This window comes from Hypanus sabinus, chromosome 21 (genome assembly GCF_030144855.1).
Source record: "Hypanus sabinus isolate sHypSab1 chromosome 21, sHypSab1.hap1, whole genome shotgun sequence".
In the NCBI taxonomy this organism is placed as follows: domain Eukaryota; kingdom Metazoa; phylum Chordata; class Chondrichthyes; order Myliobatiformes; family Dasyatidae; genus Hypanus; species Hypanus sabinus.
In genome coordinates, this window is record NC_082726.1 from 64565994 (window position 1) to 64589368 (window position 23375).

At 42.3% G+C, this 23375-nt stretch overlaps 1 protein-coding gene across 2 annotated transcripts in view; it reads left to right on the forward strand.

The window, feature by feature from the left end:
- The window catches only part of camk2g2 (calcium/calmodulin-dependent protein kinase (CaM kinase) II gamma 2), a 468766-nt gene that overhangs the window by 236115 nt on the left and 209276 nt on the right, over positions 1-23375 (forward strand). For both annotated transcript variants that reach the window (XM_059946757.1, XM_059946756.1), the window contains exon 4: positions 1681-1735. In XM_059946757.1, the coding sequence (XP_059802740.1) occupies positions 1681-1735 (55 nt within the window). The remainder of the gene's footprint in view (positions 1-1680; positions 1736-23375) is intronic.

Below are 23375 nucleotides of genomic sequence, written 5' to 3' on the forward strand. Positions count from 1 at the left end.
CAATAACATGTCTTTATTGTTATGGTCCTGAGATAACTGTAGCTAATCATAAACACAAGAGATTCTGCAGATGCTGGAAATCTTGAGCAATATACACAAAATGCTGGAGGAACTCAGCAGTTCAGGCAGCATCTGTGGTGGGAGGGGATTAATGAAAGGTCTCAGCCCAAAACATTGACTATTTATTTCCTTCTAAAGATGCTGCATGATTTGCTGAGTTCCTCCAGCAATATGTGTGTGTAACTAGCCAGCTTGCTCTTTGTAAGACCATTGCACTTTTAAACAAAGCATTCCAGGCCATCAGACTGATTAATTCACGCTGACACTACTGTATTTCTATGCATATTGACTGTCCTGTTGTACATACTACTTATTACAAATTACTATAAATTGTACATTGCACATTTAGACTGAGATGTAATGTAAAGATTTTTACTCATGTATGCGAAGGGTATAAGAAATAAAGTCATTTCACTTCAATTCAATTCAATTCCCGAGGTCAGTGAGTAGCTACATCCAGAGTAGCTTCTGATGTTTTAGGAACTGAGAGGTCTGTATTTCATAAGGAGCTTGAGGAGATATGGTATGTCACCAAAGCTGGCAAATTTCCACAGATGTACAGTGGAGAGCATTCTGAATGTTTGCATCACCGTCTGGTATGCAGGGGCCACTATATAGGATCAGAAAAATATGTAGAGGATTGCAAACTCAGCCAGCTCCGTCATGGGCACTTGCCTCCCCAACAGCAAGGACATCTGAATTTCTATCCTGGGCCCAACATATTGATGCAATTACAAAGAAAACTAGCCAGTGTCTCCATTTCATCAGCAGTGAGGAGATTTTATATGTCACTGAAGACTCTGTAACATTTCTACAGAAGTACCGTGGAGAGCATTCTAACTGGTTGCATCTCTGGCTGGTATGGAAGCTCCAGTGCACAGGATTTTAAAAAGCTGCAGAGTGTTGTAAACTCTACCAGATCCGTCATGGGCACTAGCATCAAGGACATCTTTAAATTGCCATGCTTCAAAAGGGTGGCACTCGCCATTATAGACCCCGCCTTGAAAGACATGCCCTCTTTTCATTGTTACTATCAGGGAGGAGATGTAGGAGCCTGAGACAAACACTCAATGTTTTAGGAACAGCTTCTTCCCCTCTGCCATCACATTTCTGAATGAACACTGAACAACCCATGAACACTACCTCATTAATTTTGCTCTCTTTTTGCAATACTTATTTAATTTAATTGGTTTAATATATTTCTTATTGTAACTGATGAAGGGTCTCAGCCAGAAATGTCGTACGTTTATTCCTCTTCGTAGATGCAGCCTGACCCACTGAGTTCCTCCAGCACCTTATGTGTGTTGCTCTGGAGTTCCAACATATGCAGAATCTCATTTATTTATTTCTAATTTCATTTTATGGTTTTTTAATATGTATTACATTGTACTGCTGCGTAATACAAAATATTTCACCACATATGTTAGTGATATTAAATCTGATTCTGAGTCCTTGGTATTGAGGTTTGAAAAAAACCTACGGGTAAATAACTGGTTCTGTTTCCATTTTCTGATACAGTTAGCTTAAAAGGAAATGACAGTAATGTACCTGAGACAATCTATCATTCTTAAACATAGTTATCAACCAAGATGATCCTAAATGCTCTTCTTTCTCTTTCAGTGCGTCTCCATGACAGCATATCAGAAGAAGGATTTCATTACCTCATATTTGACCTGTAAGTAATTGCATGCTCACTCACAATAACTACAATTTGTTGTATATATTTCTGGTGTACTGAGGAAGAAGCTGACTACAAGTTGTACCTTATTGCTAAACCTTTCAAGGTAATGGAGCCATTTGTGGTGGTTCTTGATGTGAATGGGAGAAGAGAAACATTTGAACAAAGCACGTATGCAAAATAATAAACACAAGAAGTTCTGCAGAAGCTGGAAATCCAGGGCAACACACGCAAAATGCTGGAGGAACTCTATGGAAATGAACAAACAGCCAACATTTCAGGATGAGACTGTTCTTCAGGGCCGGAAAGGAAGAGAGGAGATGCTAGAATAAAAAGGTGGGAGAGGGGAAGGAGGACAAGCTAGAAGGTGAGAGGTGAAGCCAGGTGAGTAGGAAGGTTAAAAGGCTGGAGAGGAGGAATCTGTTATGAGAGGAAAGTAGAGCATGGGAGAAAGGAAAGAAGCAGGGACACCAGAGACGGCTGAGATGAAGAGAAAAGAGGCCAGAATGAGGAATAGAAGGGGGGGGGGTGGGAGTTTCTTTAACTGGAAGGAGAAATCAATTTTCATACCATCAGGTTGGAGGCTACGCTGATGAAATATAAGGTGTTGCTCCTCTACCCTGAGGGTGGCCTCATCATGGCACAAGAGGAGGCCGTGGAATGACATGTCGGAATGGGAATGGGAATCAATTTGTTGGACCAGCAGGAAGTTCTGCTTTTGACGGATGGAGCGGAGGAGCTCAATGAAATGATCCCCAAATTTATGATGTGTTTCAGTAATGTAGAGGAGAGAGCATCGGATTGAATAGGCGACCCCAACAGATTTCCAGGTAGTGTTTCCTCACCTGAAAGGGCTCACACAAAATGCTGCAGGATCTCAGCAAGTCAGCTAGTATCTTGGAGGGGAATAAACAGAGGGTGGTGAATCTGTGGAATTCGTTGCTACAGTCAGCTACTGCGGCCAAGTCATTGGATATATTTAAAGTGGATTTTGGTAGGTTCTTGATTAGTAAGGATATCAAAAGTTACAGGAAGAATAAGTTTGAGAGGGATGATAAATCAGCCATGATGGATTGGCAGAACAGACTCAATGAGCCAAATAGTTTAATTCTGTTCCTATGTCTCATGGTCAATAGATGTTGTTTCAGCGGAGACCCTTCATCAGGACTGGAAATGAAGGGGGAAGAAGCCAGAAAAAGAAGGGGGGGGTGGAAAGGAATACAAGCTGGAGGGTAATAGGTAAGACCAGGTGAAAGGCAAGGTGAGCGGGTAGGGGGTAGGAGATAATGAAGTGTGAAGCTGGGAAGAGAAAGGTGGAAGAGTTAAAGGGCTGAAGGAGAAGGAATCTGATAGGGAAGGAGAGTGGACCATGGAGAAAGGAAATGTGATCCTTGTGCATTTGAGCCTCTGTACCAGTCAGAATGCTCTCCATTGAACATCCGTAGAAGTTTGAAAGTCTTTGGTAACATTTTACAGTTAGATTAGATGATCTCACGATTTTAGGGAGTGCAGCTACAGGTTTCTTTGCAAAAGGAATCTTTTGGCAAGCATTGAAAATTTGTTGTTTGTTTTCCTTTGCTCGATGTCTCTTGCTCAAAAATTTCATTTCTGCATCACTGATCATCTTGTTCTCCTTGCGGGGACGTCTCCATTCCAGGGTAATTATTATTTCTATAATATAATTTCAGATAATTAGGGACAGTTCAACCTAAACCTCAGTGCAATGATAAAGTGCTGATAATTAACATAGTGCAGCTCAAGGCAGTATTTTGAGGACAAGTTTAACATTGACTCTTGGTAACATGCCCTAGATGTGCACTTTAATTAACTGAAGTTAGATGACAAGTTTTCTTTACCATTCAAGTCAGAATTCCCTCCGAATTTGAAAGCCACTGAAGATAAGTGCAGTAAAGATTAAAGATCTAAAGATTAGCTTTATTTGTCACATGTACATCAAAACATCAACACACACAGTGAAATGGGCCGTTTTCTGTATCTCCATAAGACTGTGAGATATAGGAGCAGAATTAGGCCATTTGGCCCACTGAGTCTACTGCTGGCTAATTTATTTGCCCTCATCTCCGTTCTAAAAGGACGCCCCTCTGTTCTGAGGCTGTGTCCTCTGGTCTTTGACTCCCCCACTGTAGGATACATCCTCTCCACATCCACTCGATCAAGGCCTTTCAACATTCTATAGGTTTCAATGAGGTCACCATTCATTCTTCTGATGTCAGATCAGATCAGTGAAGATCGTGCTGTGCCATGCTTCTGGCACCAACATAACATGCCCACAACTTACCAACCCTAACCTGTATGTCTTTTTTTTTTGGAATGTGGGAGGAAACTGGAGCACCTAGACGAAACCCACATGGTCCCAGGGAGAAGTATTGTACAAACTTCTTACAGATAGTGGTGGGAATTGAACTTCGAAAGCTGGTAGCGGTAAAGTGATGCACTAACCATTGTGTTACCATGGCGTCCTGTAAAAGTTCACACCCAGTGCCTGTTGTGTTTGGTGTGTTCCAGTTAAACAAGACTTAACCCAGCTCTTCCCTCAGCATTGTCCCACACCATAAACACAAGAGGTGTGATAATGATGTGGTGACTTCCAGTAAGGCGGCAGCAGCCAGTCCAGGTCCAATCAAAGGTATATTTGTTTGTCTTGTATGTCTTTGCTATAGTCGCAAGTCATTGCAGGACAAATTGCTCAATAGTAATGAAGATGGACTTACTGTTGTTCTGTTGTTGCCTGGACTTGGCGTGCACCGTTGGATAATGCGCAGTGCTGGTGATTGTCCTGGACGTTTCTACTGTGACTGCAAGTCCCTGCTGGACATTAGTAACTTGGAATGCAATAAGTCTGGTTCACTGGTAAGACCAATGGTGGGCTAACTCTTTTGCCTCGGTTGGCCTGAAGACAAGGCTGAAGCAATTGGATTAGCTGTTGCAGATGACCAGGAGAAGAGAGACCAATTCAGTGTGGGAGAGCCCCTGCAGGATGCACTTGAATACATATTTAGCCTGCCCTATTGATTCTGTCCCCAGTGTTCTCCCAGTGCTACCCTCTGGTGTTTGCTCAGTGCTGCTCTCCAGTGTTCACTCAATTGAAGAACAAGATGGACCAGGATAACTTACCATTTATTCTACAATCATGCCACTCGGGGACTTGAGCTAGATATTTTTTTCTTTGTGACTATTTTCTGTAATTGGGATAAGTTTGTGCTGTTTGTGCTATTTGTGCTGTGGGTAATGTGTTTTGCAACTTGGCCCTGGAGGAGCACTGTTCCATTTGTCTATATTCATGTACGGTTGAATGATAATTAAACTTGAACTTGAACTTGATTTTGCAGACGCTGGAAATCTTGAGCAACACACACAAAATTCTGGAGGATCTTAGCATATCAGGCAGCATCTATGGAGGGAATATGCAGTCAGCATTTTGAACTAAGACCTTTTATCAGGACTGGAAAGGAAGGGAGCGGAGGCCAGAATAAGGAGGTGAGGGAGGGGAAGGAGGACAAGCTAAAAGCTGATAGGTAAGACCGGGTGAGGGGGAAGGTGTGTGAGTGGCGAGGAGGTAAGGAGTTGTGAGGGGATAGGTAGAAGAGGTGAATGGCTGAAGAAGAAGTGGTCTAATAGGAGAGGAGAGTGGACTATGGAAGAACTGGGAGAAGGAGGGGAACCAGAGGTGGTTGAGGAGAAGAGAGTAGGTGAGAGGGTAACCAGCATGAGGAATGTAGAAAGAGAAGGATGAGGAGAAATTACTGGCGTATCGAGAGGTGCATGGTCACTGTCCTGAAAAATTCACAGCATTGTTTCAATTAGAGTCAACAGTGTGGAATACTGGTCCATGCCAACCAATGATCCAGGCTAGTCCCATTTGTCTATGCTTGCCTTATATCCCTCTCAACCTTTCCTGTCCATGTACAGTACTGTGCAAAACTCTTGTATATAGCTGGGTGCCCAAGACTTTTGCACAGTCCTGTATTTGTCAATGTGGAGTGGAGAGCAAATTTGTAAATCTGGTGGGAGAAAAGGATGTTGGGAATGGCGAGGGTGGAGCATCTTTTAAGTTCCTCGGTGTTCAGGAATATATATTTTGTGATATATATGTACTTTGATAATGAATTTACATTCAATTTGAATGTAAGATTTCTTTTAGGTTAAGCATAAGTGGGAAATCCAGAGCAACACTTTGTAAATGCTAGATGAACACACAGCAGGTAAGGCAGCATCTGTGAAAAGGAATAAACAGGCGATGTTTTGGGCCAGTACCTTTCATCAGAACTGTATTCTAGGCTTCCTCTGTCTGTACTTTAACATGTCCTTTTTAAGTGTTTAATCTGACATCTAATACTTGAAGAGAATTCCATGCCAGATTTAACTGAGCTAGGAGCCTTGATGTCTTGTCAGTTCTTGAATACACAGAATTGCTTATATGCTGTAGTTGTGACGACACACAGCAAACACATCAGGAGACCACTTAGCCCCAAATGTCTAATTTTGCTCTGAGATTCATTTTGTGTCTCGTGAATCAGTTGCAGAAACATCTGAATATATCTAACATGGCCTCGGTATTTGATTCCGCTGTTGATGTGTCTCAGGACCATGGGATATATACAACACACAGCTGGGAGATGGGGGATAAGAAAACATTAACCTGTGAGTCAGACAATGTTTTATTAACAGACTAGAGAGGATCAGGCTAAATACGAGAGAACACAGCTCTAAGCCAAATTCCAAAAGGCATTACAACAGGAAGATTAAACCTTGCTGACTTTTCAGTTCTTTTGTTTGTGTCTTGTTGATGTTTTAAAGACCATTAGACGTAGGAGCAGAAGTAGGCCATTCAGCCTATTGAGCCTGCTCCGCCATTTCATCATGGCTGATTTATTGTCCCTCTCAACCCAATTCCCTTGTCTTCTCCCATAACCTCTGATGCCCTACTAATCAGAAACGTATTAACTTCTTTAAATGTACCCTATGATTTGGCCTCCACAGCAATCTATGGCAAAGAATTCCCCAGATTTTCTACTCTCTGGCTAAAGAAATTCCTCCTCCATCTCTTTTCTAAAGGGACATCCCTCTATTCCTGCTCCTAGACTCCCACACTATTGGAAACATCCTTTCCACATCCATTCTACCACAGCTTTTCTTAAAAAGGTGTTTTCCTTTACAATGAGCCAGGCTCTGTGTTGGTTCATTGGTGGAGCTCTTTCCTTTGAGTTAGTTCAACCATGGTTTCAATTCCCACCCCACGAGTCAACAGTGTGAGGTGGACTAATATTCTAGTGCAGCAGAACATGAGAACCAGAACGTGGCATAGGCCATTCAGCCCCTCTTGCCTCTGCTACCTGCCAGTGATGCTGCGGCAAGAAAATTTTTCATTGTCCCTCTACCTCACTGTATTTGTGCACATCATAATGAATTCACTGTGAAAATAGAACTGAGGTTGAGATTGAAAGAGTGATGCATTTACAGAATGGTGGAGCAGGTCTGGGCCATGTAGCATATTCCAACTTCCCAATTCCTATTTCTTATACTGTAAGATGGAAAATTAGTTTTATTTGTCACAATACACTGAGACATTGAAACTCACAGTCAAATGTGTTGTTTTCATCAACAGCCAATAACCATGCAAGAATGCGTTGGGTGCAGCCTGCAGGTGCTGTGGTACTTCTGGCATTAAAGTAGCATGTCCAAAACACACAGGCTCCAGCCCATGCATAACTGGACTGTGGGAGAAAACGGGAGCAGCCAGAGGAAACCCACACAGTCACTGGGAGTAAGTGCAAACTCCTTACAGACAGTGACGGGAATTGATTCCACGCCACTGGTGCTGTCAAGCGTTGTGCTAGCCACTGCGCTACAGTGCAGCTCGTATGTTTCATTAGTGAAGGGCAACACTGCTTTGTTGGGCATTCCTTTGCTTTATATTGGGCAGTTCTTTAAGTTCTGGTTATATACCATGTTATACGACATGGGTGATCATGGTCATTCCATGGCCATGATTGTTCTTGGATGTGTTTCTACAAAAGTGGGTTACCATTGCCTTCTTCTGGGCAGTATCTTTATAAGACGGGTGACCGCAATCATTATCAATACCCTTCAGTGATTGTCTGCCTGGTGTTGGTGGTCACGTAACCAGGACTTGTGATATGCACCAGATGCCCATACGACCATCCACCACCTGACCCCATGGCTTCACATGACCCTGATTGGGCTAAGCAGGTGCTACACCTTGCCCAAGGGTGACCTGCAGACCAGCGGAGGGTAGGAGTACCTTACGCCTCCTTTGGTAGAGACTGATCTCCACTCCATCACCCATAGTTACGTAAGTGGGCCCATTTACGCCATCTCAATGGGAGGGGAGGCGAGAAACTGCACAGCAGAGGATGGCAGTGCACAGTATAAACTGCAGCCCTGCTTGAACGAGAAACTTGGAGGAAGGAATTTTCGAAGGAGTATTTGAGGTTGCCCCCTGGAGCTCTGTGATTTCACACCAGCTCGACACATAACCATGCAGCAATTCTGTAGGAACACATCCATTGACACTGGTGTCAGAAAGCTGTGACTCTGCATGCCTGAGGTGTCAATGCAATGCTTCTGATTACCTGAAATATTTCCTTTCACCTTTGATCGCAAAGAGGGAGTGTGATAATCTACACTCAGTAGCCACTGAGCGTGCATACAGACTATAAAAAATTAAATAAGTTGTGCCAAAAGAGAGCAAAAGTAGTGAGGTTGTGTTCATGGGTTCATTGTCCAATTAGATATCTGATGGTGGAGGGGAAGAAGCTGTTTTTAAAACATCGAGTATGTGTCTTCAGGCTCCTGTACCACCTCCTTGATGGTAGCATGTCCTGGATGTTGAAGTTCCTTAATGATGGAATCTACCTTTTAGAGGCATTGCATTTTGAAGGTTTCCTGGATGTTGGGAAGGCTAGCATACATAATGTTGCTGGCTGAGTTTGCAATCCTTTGCAGCTTTTTCCAATCCTGTGCAGTGGTTCCTCTATGCCAGTGATGCAACCAGTTAGTATGCTGTCCATGGTACAACTGTAGACATTTTCAGTGTTTGCGGTGACATTCCAAACCTTCTCAGATTCCTCATGAAGTATAGCCACAGTCATGCCTTCTCCGTAAATCCATCAATATGTTGGGCCCAGGGTAGATCCTCAGAAATCATAAGACCATAAGATGTAAGAGCAGAATTAGGCCATTTGGCCCATCAAGTCTGCTTCACCATGTCATTAATCATACAATCTGTACACTCATTGTGTGAGGGAAGTGGTGGGCAGGTGAGGAGAAGAGAAAGGGTGAATGGGAAATGGAAAACATGGGAAGGGAAAGTTGGGAAGAACTCGAAGATCATACCATTAGGTTGGAGGCTACCTTAATGGAATATGAGTTGGTGCTCCTCCAACCGTCTCATTGTGCCAGTAGTGGAGGCCATGGACAGTCATGTTGGAATGGGAATGAGAAGTCGAATTCAATTTCTGTAGCCTCTTTGGAACTATCGGGAATAACCTGCACCTGGGGTTTAGTTACAGCATAGGGGGCAACAGCGATCTCCCATATATCACAGCACACTGAATTTCAGTCAGATTAGAAGCTGACAGTTCACGCAACGGGGGAAAGTGGGATGTCAGCCAGACTTCAGCCGCTGAAGCCAGATTCCATTAAAGGTGGTTGTGTCAGTAACTTCCCGTATTTCATGTTAAAGAACACAGAGCTGCTCGAGTGAGCCAGGTCGTTCAGCCCATTGATTCTGCTCTGCCATTCCATCACAGCTAATTTACTATCCTCTTCAACCCCTTTCTCCTGACTTCTCCCCATAACCTTTGACACACTTACTAATCAACAATCTCTCAACCTGCACTTTAAATATACCCAGCAACTTGGCCTCCACAACCGTAGGTGGCAATAAATTCCACCACCCTCTGGCTAAAGAAGTTCCTCCTCATCTCTGTTCTAAAGGGACGTCTCTGTACTCTGAGGCTGTGAGTGAAGTAGGAAGCAGACTTTCTTCAGACCCACGATCTCTAAGAACAGCACAGTCTGTTTTAAATCCAGTATGTGTGTTAGTTAATTGTGTACAGTGGACAAGAATCCCAAACTGACGGCATTTGGAATGAATAATTCAAGTGCCAACAATGTTCTCAGAAATGACATTTAAATTAATCAACAGAGGAACGGTGCACTCTAATTTTGTACCATCATTTCTTCATCTTGGCAGCAGGTTAACAATTTGTGCTGTCACGAGAGGGTTGCAATTATACCTACTGTATGTTAAGGAAATTAAGTGTATGTTTTTCATTATTGTCAGTTCTTTCATTTTAATGTATTTTTAACTAGACCTCTGCAATGTCAGTGGTTTAAGAGACAACTCCAGTTAATAAACTATCACCTTCTTGATGTTGTGATGATTATTTTGAGGTAAATTAGACCAATAGCTTTTAGCTTTAACATTGCATTAGCTGTGGTTCTGTGAGTAGTATTTTCTGCTTGTTTTTGTTTGTTTGTTTAACTACCTATCTATCTCTCTATCTTTCTATATATTTATTGAGATACAGTGTAGAATATGCCCTTCTGGCCCTTTGAGTCACACCACCCAGCAGTCCCCCATTTTAACCCTAGCCTAATCACAGCACAATTTACAATGATTAATTAACCTACCAACTGGTACGCCTTTTGACTGTGGGAGGAAACAAGAGCACCTGGAGGAAACCTGCACAGTCACAGGGAGAATGTACAAACAGCAGTCAACTTCTGGCATAAACCTTTAGGCTCCTGAACCAGACGAGATAAATGTTTACAGACATTCTTAGTCACCCCCTCTCCCAGTGAAGAGTGCCCTCCTGCTTCAAAACATTCACCATTGTTCGGGTACCTAAAAAGACCAAGGTAACATGTTGGAACGACTGGCGTCCTTTCGCTCTCACCTCAATAGTAAACAAATGTTTTGAGGGCTGGTCAAGGACTACATTTGCAGCATGCTACCACCCACACTGGACCCCCTACAATTCTCCTACCGACACAACCGAACGACAGGTGATGCAATAGCCACAGCTCTACATACCGTTCTTACACATCTGGAGAAGGATGCTTATGTAAGAATGCTGTTCTTGGACTGCAGTTCAGCATTCAACACCATAATTCTCAGCAGGTTCGACAAGAAGCTCAGAGACCTTGGCCTTCACCCTACCTCGTGTAGCTGAATCCTGTATTTCTTGTCAGATTGCCAGCAGGTGGTAAGAGTGGGCTCCCTCACCTCTGCCCCTCTGACCCTCAACACAGGAGCCCCCCCAGGGCTCTGTCCTAAGCCCCCTCCTTTACTCTCTATATACCCATGCCTGTGTTGCCACGCACAGCTCCAATCTGCTAATTAAATTTGCTGATGACACAACATTGATTGGCCTAATCTCAAATAATAATGAGGCAACCTACAGAGAAGTCTTCACCCTGACACAGTGGTGTTAAGAAAACAACCTCTCCCTCAATGTCGCAAAAACAAAGGAGCTGGTTGTGGACTACAGGAGGAATGGATACATGCTAACCCCTATAGACATCAATGGATCTGGGGTTGAGAGGGTGAACAGCTTTAAGTTCCTCAGCAAAAACATCACTGAGGGTTTCACGTGGTCTGTACATACCAGCTGTGTGGTGAAAAAAACACAATTGCACCTCTTTCACCTGAGATGGTTGAAGAAGTTTGGTATGGGTGCCAGAATTCAAAGAACTTTCTACAGGGGCATCACTGCCTGGTATGGGAACTGTACTTCCCTCGATCGCAGGATTCTGCAGAGAGTGGTGTGGGCTGCCCAGCGCATCTGTAGATGTGAGCTTCCCACTATTCAAGACATTTACAGAGACAGGTGTGTAAAAAGGGCCCGAAGCATCATTGGGGGCCTGAGTCACCCCAACCACAAACTGTTTCAGTTGCTTCCATCCAGGAGGTGGTACCGCAGCTTAAAAGCCAGGACCAACAGGCTTCAGGAAGCTTCTTCTATCAGGCCATCAGACTGATTAATTCATGCTGACACAACTGTATTTTCGTGTTGTATTGACAGCCCTGTCGTACATACTATTTATGATAAATTACTATAAATTGCACATTGCACATTTAGATGGAGACATAACGTAAAGATTTTTACTCCTCATGTAAGTAATAAAGTCAATTCAATTCAATTCATTTCACTCAACTTCACTCGCCTCATCACAGAACTGTTCCTACAATCTATCGACTCACTTTCAAGGGCCCTACAATCTCATGTTCTCGATATTTATTGCTTATTTATTTACTATTATTTTGTCTTTTCTTTTTTGTATTTGCATGATTTGTTATCTTTTGCATAATAGTTGTTTTTTCATCTTTGTTGTGTGTGGGTTTTAGTCATAGAACAGTACAGCACAGAAACAGGCCCTTCAGCCCATCTAGTCCATGCCAAACCATTGACCTGCAATGGGACCATAGCCCTCCATGTACCTATCCAAACTTCTCTTAAACATTGAAATTGAGCTCACATGTACCACTTGAACGAGCAGCTCATTCCACACTCTCATGACCATCTGAGTGAAGAAGTTTTCTCTCATACCCCTTAAACTTTTCACCTTACACTCTTGTCATGACCTCTAGTTGTATTCTTGCCCAACCGAGTGGAAAAAGCCTGCCTGCATTTACCCTATCGATACCCCTCATAATTTTGAATACCTTTATCAAATCTCCTCTCAATCTTCAATGTTCTAAGGAATAAATTCCTAATCTATTCAATCTGTCCTTATAATTCAGGTCCTCCAGACCCAGCAACGTCCTTGTAAATTTTCATTGTACTCTTTCACCCTTATTTACAACTTCCCTGTAGGAAGGTGACCAAAAATGCACACAATATTCCAAATTAAGCCTGACCAATGTCTTATGCAACTTAAACATAACATCCCATCTCCTGTACTCAATACTTTTGATTTATGAAGGCCATTGTGCCAAACACATTCTTTAGGATTTATCAATCTGTGACAGCACTTTCAATGAATTATGGGCCTATATTCCCAAATCCTTCTGTTCTTCCACTCCCATCAGTGCTCTACCATTCACTGTATAACACCTACCCTGTATAACACCCACACCTACTGAAAAGCAACACCTCGCACTTGTCTGCATTAAATTCTATCTGCCATTTTTCAGCCCATTTTTCCAATTCATGCAGATCCCACTGCAAGCAAAGATAGTCTTCTTCGCTGTCCTCAACATACCCAATCTTGGTTTCAGTCGCAAAATTTTTGAAACAGTTAATCACATTATTATCCAGATCATTAATATAGATGACAAACAACATTGGACCCAGCACCAATCCCTGCAACACTCTGCTTGTCACAGGGCCCCGGTCATAAAGGCAACCATCTACTACCACTCTCTGGCTTCTCCAACTAAGCCAATGTCTAATCCAATTTCTGTCCTCTCCTATCAGATTCCTCCTTCTCCAGCTCTTTCACCAATTGACTTCCGAGCTCTTCATCCCTCCCCCCTCCTGATTTCACTTGTCACCTACTACCTACTCTTCCTCCCCTCACCCCACCTACTTACTCTGACTTCTCATCTCTTTTTTCCAGTCCTGATGAAGGGTTTGACCCAAAATGTAGACTATTTACTCGCTTCCATAGATGCTGCCTGGCCTGCTGAGTTCTTCCAGCATTTTGTGTATTACTTTGATATCCGGCATCTGCTGATTTTCTCTTGTTTGTAATTTTAAGAAAGGTTTTTGAAGAGCAGAGCTTCTCTTTTTGCAGCAGGTGACTGGCCATTTGACATTCAGAGTCAAGATAAAGATGTACAGTAATCAAAGGTACACATGGCACAAAGAGACAATTACTAATTTTGTCATCCTCCAGCCCTACCTTTCTTTCTCTTTTATTTCCCATAATTCTCCACCTTCCCCCAGCCCATTTCCCTCCAACCTATCACTTCCTAGCTCTCTACTTTATCCCTCCCCCCACTTCTTATCCCCCCTTGACCATCCCACGTTACTTCACTCCTGATGAAGGGTTTCAGCCCGAAACGTTGTCACTACCTCCTCCCACAGATGCTGTCTGGCCTGCTGAGTTCTGCCAGCATTTTGTGTTTTTATTCAAAGTATCATCAGTTGGTTAAACTTCAGATTCAGTTTATTGTCATTTATAAGCCACAAATACAATGCAGTTAAAAAATGAGACAACGTTCTCTGGAATGATATCAGGAAAAAGCACAAAACAGACCACACAAGAAAAACCACATAATGTTTGGTAATCCCCAACCCAGAGTCCGGAGAGGCTGCTGCGTATCGATATCGCGCTACCGTCTTAGCACGTTCCCCGCAAAGGAACTACAAACCCAACAGACAAACCTAAAGCTACAAGACCTACACAAAACCACATAGCTACATATAGTTATAGTTAACATATAGTTTCAACAGTGCAGACAATACCGTAATTGATAAAAGACTAACTGACAAAGATCACATAATTATAACACATAGTTTCAACAATGCAAAGCAATACTGTAATCTGATAAAGAACAGTCCATGGTACAGTTTAAAAGAAAGTCTCAAAGTCCCGACAGCCTTACTTATCTTGGAATTACAGTCACAAGGAAGTTTAAAGATCTCTTTCGTGAAAACTTTGCCAACCTTTCATATGCTATAAAACAGAGTCTGGTACAATGGTCACCTCTATCTATGTCTTTGGTCGGTCGTATTAATGTTGTTAAAATGTATGTTCTCCCCAAATTTTTATACCTATTTCAATCTATCCCAATTTTTATTCCTAAATTTTTTTTGATTCCTTAGACTCTATTATTTTGTCATATCTGTGGCAGAATAAGCGCTCTAGAATTGATAAAATCCATCTCCAAAAATCTAAAAAAGAGGGTGGCAAGGCTTTACCTAACTTTCGTTTATATTATCGGGCAGCTAATATACGTTGTGCTACCTTCTGGTCTTTCTTCCATGGCCAACCCGAGTGCCCTAACTGGGTGGCGATGGAGCTGAGCTCCACTAAAGAATTATCTATCTCTGCACTTCTTGGCTCTGCACTCCCTAGTAGTCTGCCCAGATCAATAGCTAATCCTCTTGTTAGACACACTTTGCGTATATGGGCTCAGATCAGGAAATGCTATGGTTTCCAGGGGTTTTCCATTTCCAGCCCTATTGCTCATAATCACCTTTTTTTACCTACTACATACGATTCAGCATTCCAGGTTTGGTATAGGAAGGGCATTAGACATTTTGAAGATCTTTTCATTGATAATCGCTTCGCTTCTTTTCAGCAGCTCTCTGTTAAGTTCAATCTGCCCAATGCTCATTTTTTCAGATATCTCCAAATCCGACACTTTATTGCTCCTTTAATTCCTAACTTCCCTGAAATGCCTGCGAAAAATGCTATGGACCTATTTCTTTCCATGAATCCATTAGGTAAAGGCTTATTATCAATCATCCGAGATAAACTAGCGGCCTTACGACGTGTCCCCATGGATAAAATCAAAATGGCCTGGGAGCAGGATTTAAATATCTCCTTATCTGAGGAGAGCTGGGATTCAGTTCTCAAATCGGTTAACTCAACCTCTCTTTGTGCTCGCCACTGCCTTTTACATTTTAAGATTGTTCATAGAGCCCATATGTCTAAATCTAAACTATCTCGATTCTACCCTAGCGTTAGTCCGCTCTGTGATAAATGCAAGAGGGGCGTGGCCTCTCTCATCCATATGTACTGGTTCTGTCCTAGCTTGGAGAAATTTCGGAAAGATGTCTTCACTACGTTATCGTGTATTCTGAATCAGCACCAAGAACCAAACCCCTTAATTACTCTGTTCGGTTTTTGGGGCAAGACAGATTTATGTCTGGGTCCGACCAAATGCCGAATATTATCCTTTGCCTCTCTCCTGGCTAGACGCTTGATCCTCCTCAGATGGAGAGATGCTGCCCTGCCCACTCATGCTCAATGGCTTAACGACATCATGGCCTGTTTGGACCTCGAAAAAATTCATTATTCAGTTCTCAATTCAGATCTAAAGTTCCATAAGGTCTGGGGACCTTTTATCGAGTACTTTCATAACCTTCCTCTTGACTAGGGTTTTTTATTCTTTTTGGTCCCTTGCTTTCAGCTCCTTTTTTTTCTGGTAGAAGGCATTATTATCCTCTGTTGCTGAGTGTATTCACAGTCTGGGAGCTTGGCTGTCCTGACTTATTCTCTCTATATTGTGTTGTGGTTGGTCTGGAGTTGTTGTTGTTTTTTCTTGTGCTGTGGGGCTTGGGGAGGACACTAAGCTTACTTGTCTTTAATTTAGGTGCTTTTTTTTGGCTTAATTCTCTTCCTTTGTAGCATATTGTTATTGTATGCTTAATTTTGCACTGTTTTAATGTTCCTCATTGGGATTTGGGGTTTTTAATTTGTAAAATGTTTTGAAAAACTAATAATAAAAAAAAAGTCCCAACAGCCCATCATCTCACGCAGTTAGTAGAAGGAAGAAAAACTCTTCCTGCCATGATCCTCCAGCGCCGCAGCTTGCCAATACAGCACTTTGGCAGCTCCGACCACAGCCAAAAACTTTGAGCCTCCGACCAGCCCTCCGACACCGAGCTCCGAGCACCATCTCTGCCAAGCGCTTTGACCCCGGCCCCGGCCACCAAGCAACAGGCAAAGCCAAGGATTCGGGGCCTTCCTGCCGGAGATTTTTCGATCGCACAGTAGCAGCGGCAGCGAAACAAGCATTTCAAAAGTTTCACCAGATGTTCCTCTGTGCTCCGCACGTCCGTCTCCATCAAATCAGGATTATACATGGCCCCTACTTATAGATAACAGATATTCATTCCCGGAGTGGCCGCTGCGCGCTGCATCAAGCCGCCATCTTGCATCAGAAACTTGTAGTTTCTGTTGACTTTTAACACCTCTATTGTGAATGTAATGAGTGGTGGGGTGGAGATATGTCTCTACCAAGGAAGGTATATGGCGCTCCTTCCATCTGCTAGCCTCCAGGTCACCCTTGGGCAAAGTGTAGCACCTGCTTAGCCCCCCCTCCCCACCCGATCAGAATCACATGAACCCATGGGATCAGGTGATGAATGGTTGTGTGAGCAGCTGGTGCATATCATAAGTTTTAGTAGTAAAGACACTTCCCAGAAGAAGGCAATGGAAAACCACTTCTGTAGAAAAATTTGCCAAAAAAAGTCATGATCATGAGACCAAGATCACCCATGTCATATGACACAACACATAATGATGATAATGATGATGATTGTGAATGACGATTGATCTGGCAAATAAAGAATTTCAACATGCCCAGTTGACCAAATGATCAACATTTGTAACTGCTGGTCATTACTACATAAAATGTGGCATTTGTCTGTTTAGACTTCGGAAGAGTATGCTGATGGGGGCCAGGCTGTTTGCCTTGTACACAATTACATAAAGTGAGATTGAAGAACGAGTGTGAGTTTTCAGAATCCAATTAATCAGACTCTGAAAAGTGAGACGACACAGTTTGTTGTCTTTTGCACAATGGTTGTTTGTTCGTCTTTGTTGCGTGCTTGCTGTGCTCAAGTACGTGTGTTTGCTGCCCATCCTGATTGGCAAAAGTAGCCTTTCCTGCTTTTCATTTTGTCACCACCTCGCACTACTTCTCTAATTCCTTGTTACTGGGAAGGTCTCCTTCTCCTCTGTTATTCTCTTTTCTGCATCTCATTTCTCATTCCCATCCCTACCCTCATCTGTTCGTTCTACTGGTCATAAGCTGGAGGTCTCTCTTCAATTAGGTTCCTGTTGTAATGGGGGACACCACCTCATGAGTGAGAAAGCATAAACCCTTATTTTGTGGAAGATATAACAACAACATGTTTGTCCTCTCTTTAAACAAAAGATAAGTCCATCTAATATAATCCTCTACTGATCACTAACAGAATGCAAAATAAAGAGTAATTACAGAGTAAGTGCAGTGCAGGAAGACAATAAGGTGAAAAGGCCATGATGAGGTAGACTGAGACTGAGAGTCATGTTATCGTACTAGGGGAGTTGTTCAATAGTCTTTATAAGAGTGGGGCAGAAGCTGTCATTGAGCCTGTTGTTACGTGCTTAAAGACTTCTGTATCTTCTGCCTGATGGAAGTGGGGAGTGATGCCTAGCTTCATGGCTGTAGATGCACTTTTGTAAAACTTCAGTTCTGAATGCTACTTGCTTACTTTCATTGCTTACACGATTTGTTTTTGAAAACCTGAAAAATCCATAACACTACCTCAAGCTACATTCAGTGGCCACTTTATTAGGTAAATCTGTTCATTAATGGAGATATCTAATCAGCAAATCCTGTGGCAGCAACTCAATGCACAAAAGCATGCAGACATGGTCAAAAGGTTCAGTTGTTGTTCAGACCAAAAAACAGAATGGGGAAGAAATGTGATCTAAGTGACTTTGACTGTGGAATGATTGCTGGTACCAGATGGGGTGGTTTGAATATCTCAGAAACTGCTGATCTTTTGGAATTTTCACGCACAACAGTCTCTAGAGTTTACAGAGAAATGTGCAAAAAACAAAAAAAGTATCCAGTTAGCAGCAGATTGGTGGATGAAAGCACCTTGTTAGTGAGAGAGGTCAGAGGAGAATGGCCAGACTGGTTCAAACTGAGGGAAATGTGACAGTACCTCAAATAACCACATGTTACAACAGTGGTGTGCAGAAGAGCATCTCTGAACATACAACATGTCAAACCTTGAAGTGTATGAGCTACAGGAGCAGAAGACCATGAAGATACAGTACATGAAGGTACAGGAAGCACCAAATAAAGTGGCCACTGAGTGTATGTTTCTTTTTTTCTCTTAGTCTTGCACTTATGTCATTATGTCTAATTTGTTGTTTACTTTTGTGGATGTGTAAGTTATACATTATTGAGTATATTTGAAACATGGGCTGATAAGTTCGTCATTATTCAGGGTGTCGACGGTCACTGGGAGAAGGCAGGAGAATGGGGTTGAGAGAAATAATAAATCAGCCATGATGGAATGGCATAGTAGACTTGATGGGCCAAATGGCCTAATTCTGCTCCTATATCTTATGGTCTTATGGTGCAAGGACATCTGAGGGAGATGGGGATTGTGTTGGAAGATGGAGATGAGTTATGTTCTTGATGGACGGTGAGGGAGGCTGGAAAGGCCACTTTCCTCCTGCTCCGAATTCTTACGTTGAAGAGTCACTGGAAAAGCCTACAAAAATAACCATCTAAAAATACACATTGGTAAACACAGGTCACAAGAGATTGTTCTGAGTTAATATTCTTTATATCTACAATTCATGATCCAGTTATAGAATGGCCTCTGTGGAGAAATTTTACTTTGATGCAAGAATAGATTGAATCATTTAACACCAATACGAAAAATTTGTTAAACAAAAATTAGAAAGCTAAAATTCCAAAGGAGCAGACAATTTGGTGTTCAAACGCACCTGTGTTGTACAGAAGAAAGCTGAGTAATGTAATTAGATCATTTGTGTGTCACTGTGATATATCGAAATTTTGTTCTTCCATTTAATGGAAGCAGTTACAGTCGGTGGCCACTTCATTAGGTATACCTGTATACCTGCTCATTAATGCAAATATCTAATTAGCCAATCATTTGGCGGCAACTCAATGTATTAAACCATGCAGACATGGTCAAGAGGTTCAGTTGTAATTCAGACCAAATATCAGAATGGGGAAGAAATGACAATGACTTTGACTGTGGACTGATTGTTGGTGCCAGATGGGGTGATTTGAGTATCTCAGAAACTGTTGACCTCCTGAGATTTTCACATACAACACTCTCCGGAGTTTGCAGAGAATGGTGCAAAAAACAAAAAATATCTGGTGAGCAGTAGTTCTGTGGGTGAAAATGCCTTGTAAATGAGAGAGGTCAGAAGAGAATGGACAAGCAGGTTCAAGCTGACAGGAAGGCAGTAGTAACTCAAATAACCACATGTTACAATAGTTGTGTGCACTTCTTGAGCTTCTCTGAATGCACAACACTTTGAATTTTGATGTGGATGGAAGGCCACACGGTGTTCAACTCCTGTACCTAATAAAGTGGACACTCTATGTATATTTCTTCTTAACCCAACAATAATTTTTACATTCTCGGTGTGATGGTTTAGTTGGTTTAATTATCAAACAGTGTCCTAGTTGAAATTTGGGAGGGTTTCTGAAGGAGAGTGGGCCTGAAGTAAATACTGATTATTTGAGATAGGATTCATATATCTGACTCACTAAGTTAGGGGTCCATTTACTTAAAAGAAAATGTGAAAGATCCCATGTTGCTCTCTGAGCAAATCTTTTGTCTTTATGCCCTCAAACAGATTGACCTTACAACCAACCCATGAGTTTAAGACAAGGCAGCACATAATAGTTTCTGACACAGATTTTTGGATTTTGTCAGCCACGAGTGATGTACCAGAAGACCAGACATTAATTGGTGCTGCCTCTTACTCAGAAGGGCAAAGGGGAAAAGCCTAGAAACCATGGACACTGAGCTGTACTTCAGTGGTAGTGGAGTTGTTGGAGAAGGCTCTGAGCACGGGATGTATGTTCACATAGAAAGGACTGATTAGGAAGTATGAGCACAAATTTGTCCAGGGGAGATCATATCTCACTAATCTGAAGAAATACCGTAACTAAGGAAGGCAGTGTAGTAATTAAGCCAGCGTGGTAGATGTGGTTTACAGGGAATTCAAGCAGAGGATAGTTTTGTATGATTCTTCGATTCAGCATTTTTATTGCTGATCTTATTTTTTATTAAAATATGCAGTACATTTGGATTGATAATTTAATCGGTTCAGTATAATATTGTGGGCCAAAGGGTCTGTACCTGTGCTGTACTGGTCTGTGTTGTCTGTTCTATTTCCAATGTTTGATTGCACTGACTGAAGAAAGGATTTGCAATTCGAACCTGTCTTTCACTCTCCAGAAGACTTCAGAATTGATCAGGTACATGACTCTGTTAATGGTCAGGCAGCAAGTTTGAACTTCAAAGTAAATGTACAATCAAAGTATGCATTTATCACCATATACTACATTGAGATTCATTTTCTTGCAGGCATTCACAGGAAGATAAAGAAATGCAATATAATTTGTGGAAAATTGTTCTTAAAGACTGACAAAAAACCAACGTGCAAAAGAAGCTAAATTGTGCAAATAAGTAAATATTACTGAGAACACGAGTTGTAGACTCCTTGAAAGTGAGGCTGCAGGTCATGGAATCAGTTCAAAGTTCTGTTGAACATAGAAAACCTACAGCACAATACAGGCCCTTTGGCCCACAAAGCTGTTACGTTAGAAATTACCTGGGGTTACCCATAGCCCTTTATTTTTCTGAGCTCCATATACCTGTCCAGGAGTCTTTTAAAAGACCCTATCGTATCCGCCTCCAGCATGGTTGCCGGCAACCCATTCCACGCACTCACCACTCTCTACGTAAAAAACCTTTACCCCTGACATCACCACTGTTCCTCTTGTACATCATCTTGTACACCTCTATCAGGTGACCTCTCATCCTTCGTCGCTCCAAGGAGAAAAGGACGAGTTCCCTCATCCTATTCTCATAAGGCATGCTCCCCAATCCAGGCAACATTCTTGTAAATCTCCTCTGCTCCCTTTCTATGGTTTCCACATCCTTCCTGTAGTGAGGTGACCAGAACTGAGCACAGTACTCCCAGGTGGAGTCTGACCAGGGTCCTATATATCTGCAACATTACCTCTCGGCTCCTAAACTCAGTCCCACAATTGATGAAGGCCAATGCACTATATGCTTTCTTAACTACAAAGTCAACCTGTGCAGCAGCCTTGAGTGTCCTATGGACTCGGACCCCAAGATCCCCCTGACCGTCAATGCTACCAAGAGTCTTACCTTTAATACTATATTCTGCCATCATCACTGTGTTTAGTCACAACCTTAAAAAATTCAATCAGGCTTGTAAGGCACGACCTGCCTTTCACAAAGCCATGCTGACTATTCCTAATCATATTATGCCTCTCCAAATGTTCATAAATCCTGCCTCTCAGGATCTTCTCCATCAGCTTACCGACAACTGAAGTAAGTTATAGTTCCATTTCCCCATATGAGTTCTTCAAACACAATCCTAACTTTTAAATTATACAGTCTTGTTTATTAATCCTCATTACAAACATTGTGTTGGGAAATGATTACGCCTGTGCTTTCTGTACACACCTGGTTTGTGTTTAAGTCGCTGTGAATTTTGCCCATTCAGGTTTTTGAGGAACCTGAGAGCTGCAGGTGTGTTATCAACAGAGTGATGAATGGAGCTCAGTCAACAGCTCTTTAGATAACGTCATAAACCAGAGATGATTTATCGTATTAAATAGCAACATCAGCATTCTCCAGTACAAATTATTGATCAAGAAGGATTAACAGCTGACTTTATTGAGGGGGTAGCACGGCAGCATGGTGTTAGCAAAGTGCTTTACAGTCCAAGCAATCAATCAATCAGAAGGTCAGGGTTCAAATCCCACTACCGTCTGTAAGGAATTTGGGTATTTTGGTTTGCTGCCATATACAGGTTAGGGTCAGTAAGTTGTGGGCATACTATGAAGCATGATCTGATTATGTCAAGCCTCTGCCCTGATAGTGAGGCCTCCCCTGGTCAGGGTCAACCATGGATGTTGCATCCTAGCTGTCTAGACACTCAAGCCAGGGCAGTATGATACGGAGAACAAGCTGTTGCCCATGTAGCAATCTCCCTCTCTGCATGTAATCTGATGAACCCAAAGGAATGGCAGAGTCCGATACAGTTTAGCACCAGCAGCGATGCAGGAGTTGCCAGTTAGCATTGAACTCAACGTAGGACTGCCTTAGGGACTCCTGCTCCAGATTTTTCCCTCTGGGTTTACTCCTGAAGCCTTCCCCATGAGTGGGTATAGCCACACAGCAGTGGAGGTTTCAGATCAGAGTTTTCCTTCTCCTACAGTTGACAAGCCCCATCTGCCCAAAGCAACTGGTTTTAAGGCACTTGTAACCCACCTTTGCCCCTTCTCCTGTCAGTAGAAACAGTTCCACCAGGCTTAGTAGCTAAGCCACATGTGAAGGCCAGGATATGGACTTGGTTGTCAGAGGCTATTTGAGATGCAAGCCTTTGGGAACTTATCGACTATATCGAACTTAAGGAACCTCACCAATAGTAAAATCTACTGTACCGAAGAGAACTTGTAGATAGAAAGGGAGCTGTGGATGGGCTGGACTGACTGAATATCATCCTCCACATGCTGATATTAAGTACCTAAAATAGTATATTTATAATCAAAAATTTTCATTTCTGTAGTGCCTTTCTCATCTTAAAGACAGACCAAACTGTTTTGTAGCCAATGGGGCATTTTGAATTGTAATCACTGTCTTAATGTTGGGAGTGTGACACACTCCTAGGAATGATGAAGGTCAGAATTCTGATGAAAAGTCATCAGATTTCAAAGTTCAAAGTAAATTTATTATCAAAGTACATATATATTACCATATAAAACCCTGAGATTCATTTTCCTGTGGGTACACTCAACAAATCTATAGAATGGTAACTCTAACAGGATCAAGGAAAGAACAATCAGAGTGCAGAAGACAACAAACAGAGTGCAAATGCAAAAATC